Source organism: Anthonomus grandis, chromosome 20, assembly GCF_022605725.1.
Source record: "Anthonomus grandis grandis chromosome 20, icAntGran1.3, whole genome shotgun sequence".
NCBI lineage: Eukaryota > Metazoa > Arthropoda > Insecta > Coleoptera > Curculionidae > Anthonomus > Anthonomus grandis.
Genome location: NC_065565.1, coordinates 6,939,461 through 6,944,025, shown reverse-complemented (window position 1 = coordinate 6,944,025; position 4,565 = coordinate 6,939,461). Strand labels below are relative to the sequence as shown.

General features: G+C 38.6%; 1 protein-coding gene across 1 annotated transcript; it reads left to right on the top strand.

Annotated features, from left to right (window-relative positions):
• The first annotated feature begins 113 nt into the window (after positions 1–113).
• Positions 114–2,523, top strand: LOC126747794 (heterogeneous nuclear ribonucleoprotein A1, A2/B1 homolog). Its single transcript, XM_050456594.1, has 6 exons — positions 114–283; positions 724–941; positions 1,380–1,636; positions 1,692–1,856; positions 1,935–2,207; positions 2,342–2,523. Exons 1-6 carry the CDS (start codon positions 257–259, stop codon positions 2,506–2,508), a joined length of 1,107 nt encoding a protein of 368 aa, XP_050312551.1. The 5' UTR covers positions 114–256; the 3' UTR covers positions 2,509–2,523.
• Positions 2,524–4,565: the final 2,042 nt, after the last annotated feature.

Below are 4,565 nucleotides of genomic sequence, written 5' to 3'. Positions count from 1 at the left end.
TTAAGTTTTTGACAGTTGTCAGCAATATGACAGGACGTACGTTCCTTAAAAAGACAGCAAACGAGACAAGGATAACCATAGGGGCGTAGGGCGTGTGCAACGTCATATGTCATCGGTTGTCAGTTTGGCTTGGCTTCAGTGGGGCTTCAGGAGGAAATTCACGTTTGTACCTCGAAATCCTCCATTTTATCCCTTGTTCGATTAATTTCGCGAGTTTCTAAGTTTTTCCACCTATTTTCCCTGTTAAATAGCAAATATGAAGAGGGAAAGAGACTCAGGAAACGTGAGTATCAGAGAAACCGTTATCTAAGTACAGGCATTCTTCAGAAGCATTTTTTTCACATTTCACTGCATTTAGCATTAAATTGGTCTTAATCCATGTGTTCTATAGGGTATTCACTACATTCTGTGGCATTTACGTGTTCATCCTAAGGGCACAAGTGAATATTAACAAGCATTTTGAGTGCAGTCATAATGTACATAACCTCAAATATTACCCGAGACTCTTGCAAGGGTCTTGGATGAATAAATACAGTTTTTATTAAACAAACGCTTAAATTACTTAGATATTAGATGTTTGAGCTACTTACACTTAACTCTTTAGACCGATGCAATCAAATAAAAGACCCGAAGGGCCTTAGCAACGATCTAAACCCATATAGGACTGAAATAATTAATTTATTTATTCCCCATTGAAAAGACAGTGCCAAACATTTATTTTAGGATAAATCCGAACCGGAACAGTTAAGAAAACTGTTTATCGGAGGACTGGACTTTCGTACAACAGACGAGTCCCTAAAAAAGCACTTTGAGCAATGGGGTGAAATCGTCGATGTGGTGGTCATGAAAGACCCTACGACCAAAAGAAGCAGGGGCTTCGGCTTCATTACGTATTCCAAGGCTCATATGGTCGACGATGCCCAAAATGCTAGACCCCATAGGTAAGTAAAAAACATGTACTAGTTGTAATAAGTGTCATTGAAGAAGACTGATTTAAAAAAAGTTATTGCTCATTAACTATCGGGTCAATTTTACTTGAAAACACTTTAGGGCATATTGAACATAATACACAAGTGTCATTAACGAGAATAATTATTACTGTGATTATATTTAGCTGATTATACCCTAGTTTCAATTTATTCCTCTATAGCCCTCGGCATGACAAATATAGCACTTAAGTCACATTTACCTATCGAATAACTCAGTAATAAGTATCAAGAAGAGGGTCGATCTTTCTCTGTGGTCTCGTCACCTCCATTCACTCTGAAAAGCCTCATTGATTGATGGTATCGAAAGCCTTAGTAAGATCATGAATGACCCGAAAAAAAGGCTTCATGCCTCTCGAGGTTCTCGCTTCATTTGAAGGCTGATTATTGCAGGGTCGATGGGAGGGTGGTGGAACCGAAAAGGGCGGTACCGCGTCAGGACATCGGTCGTCCGGAAGCCGGTGCAACTGTCAAAAAACTGTTTGTCGGCGGTCTTAAGGAGGAGGTCGAGGAGGAGGACCTGAAGGACCATTTTAAGACCTACGGCACCATTTTGTCTTGCACCATTGTCGTTGACAAGGAGACCAAGAAGAAGCGAGGGTTCGCCTTTATCGAATTCGAAGACTACGACTCGGTTGATAAAATCGTTTGTAAGTTGTGGAGGTTTCTCGGTCGATGTGGTTCCCTAATGTTGAATTCGTATAGTGCATCGAGGCCACACCATCAGGGGCAAAGCGGTGGACGTAAAAAAGGCCCTGAACAAGAACGACATGCAACAGAACCAAATGGGGGGCGGTCCGCCGATGGGAGGCCGAGGGGGCGGCAGGGGACACATGGGCGGCCGAGGGGGGCGTGGCGGAATGCACCAAGGTAAACTAGTACCAGCCCCCACCACCACCGCCATTGTTGTTTAGTTCCTCGTTTAATGACGCGTAATGATATTTGTAGGGGGGGCACCGGGAGGAGGTTACGGCGGAGGACATCAAATGGGGGGCGGCGGTCCTTGGGGGGGACCCCAGGGCGACAACGGGTGGGGCGGGCAGCAGAACAACCAATGGGGTCCGCCTCAGCAGGCTCAGCAGCAACCCGCCCCCTGGCAGAACAGCGGGGGCGGCGGCTGGGATCAGGGTCAGCAGCAGCAACCGACCCCGTGGGGGCCTCCCGCTCAGGCCCCGCCCCAGCAGGGGTACAATCAGGGGCCCATGGTTGGAGGTTACAATAGTAAGTAGCATTGTAAGGAAATCGATGGGAGTTAAATCAGGTGGACCGGCGGGCCACTTAAAATTGCAAATCGTCTTCTATGTTTGATTAATGATTTTAATAATGGGGGAATTGTTTTATTTTTTGTTTTTTAGCTGGAGGAAACTGGGGAAATCCGATGCAAGGAGGGGGTGGAGTGCAGGCGGGTGGTCCCCCGATGGGGGGCGGTAATTTCGGTAATAATTACCAGCAGGGGTATGGGGGCGGCGCCGTGAGGAATAATTATCAGCAACAGAGACCTGCGCCTTACAGTAAGTTTTAGTTTAATTTTTTTTTAATATTTTGTCAGTTTTTTTGAAAAATGCCGAAATACGTGTCCAATGAAATTAATCAGAGAATCTTGGTGCAAATTGTCATAGTTCTATGTTGAATACTTTTTAAGTTATAAGCATTTTAAAATTATTTAAAAAATTAAATTTCCAGCTTATTTAGAACCCATCTAGGTAGTTTAAATGACTAAAAACAGTTTGGATAACTTTTGACTGATGAGACCTATAGGTACGAAACTTTCAGAAAAAATACTCAGTCATTAGAAGTTAACAAACGGTTGTTTGTTAAATTCTAAACCAACCACCTTTAAAAATGGAACAGAAAAGCAGAATTTTTTACATAAAAAAACCCAAAATTGGCCAAAATTTTCACTTTTTTTTGGAGTAGGCTCTTGAAACTTTCCAGATTATTATAATTCATGGTTTCCTTACTGGTAGTTTTTAAATTAACTCTCTAAGTACAATAGAACAGAATTTGTGCCCCAAAAGCAGAATTTTTTTAATAAAAAAACCCAAAATTGTCCAAAATGTTCACTTTTTTTTGGAGTAGGCTCTTGAAACTTTCCAGTTTATTATAATTCATGGTTTCCTTACTGGCAGTTTTTAAATCAACTCTCTAAGTACAATAGAACAGAATTTGTGCCCCAAAAGCAGAATTTTTTACATAAAAAAACCCAAAATTGGCCAAAATTTTCACTTTTTTTTGGAGTAGATCCTTGAAACTTTCCAGTTTATTATAATTCATGGTTTCCTTACTGGTAGTTTTTAAATCAACTCTCTAAGTACAATAGAACAGAATTTGTCCCCCAAAAGCAGAATTTTTTACATAAAAAAACCCAAAATTTGCTAAAATTTTCACTTTTTTTTGGAGTAGACCCTTGAAACTTTCCAGATTATTATAATTCATGGTTTCCTTACTGGTAGTTTTTAAATCAACTCTCTAAGTACAATAGAACGGAATTTGTGCCCCAAAAGCAGAATTTTTTACATGAAAAAACCCAAAATTGTCCAAAATGTTCACCTTTTTTTGGAGTAGGCTCTTGAAACTTTCCAGATTATTATAATTCATGGTTTCCTTACTGATGGTTTTTAAATCAACTCTCTAAGTACAATAGAACGGAATTTGTGCCCCAAAAGCAGAATTTTTTACATGAAAAAACCCAAAATTGGCCAAAATGTTCACCTTTTTTTGGAGTAGGCTCTTGAAACTTTCCAGTTTATTATAATTCATGGTTTCCTTACTGGCAGTTTTTAAATCAACTCTCTAAGTACAATAGAACAGAATTTGTGCCCCAAAAGCAGAATTTTTTACATAAAAAAACCCAAAATTGGCCAAAATTTTCACTTTTTTTTGGAGTAGATCCTTGAAACTTTCCAGATTATTATAATTCATGGTTTCCTTACTGGTAGTTTTTAAATCAACTCTCTAAGTACAATAGAACGGAATTTGTGCCCCAAAAGCAGAATTTTTTACATGAAAAAACCCAAAATTTGCTAAAATTTTCACTTTTTTTTAGAGTAGATCCTTGAAACTTTCCAGTTTATTATAATTCATGGTTTCCTTACTGGTAGTTTTTAAATCAACTCTCTAAGTACAATAGAACAGAATTTGTCCCCCAAAAGCAGAATTTTTTACATAAAAAAACCCAAAATTTGCTAAAATTTTCACTTTTTTTTGGAGTAGACCCTTGAAACTTTCCAGTTTATTATAATTCATGGTTTCCTTACTGGTAGTTTTTAAATCAACTCTCTAAGTACAATAGAACAGAATTTGTGCCCCAAAAGCAGAATTTTTTACATAAAAAAACCCAAAATTGGCCAAAATTTTGACTTTTTTTTGGAGTAGGTTCTTGAAACTTTCCAGATTATTATAATTCATGGTTTCCTTACTGGTAGTTTTTAAATCAACTCTCTAAGTACAATAGAACAGAATTTGTCCCCCAAAAGCAGAATTTTTTACATAAAAAAACCCAAAATTGTCCAAAATTTTCACTTTTTTTTGGAGTAGACCCTTGAAACTTTCTAGTTTATTATAATTCATGGTTTTCTT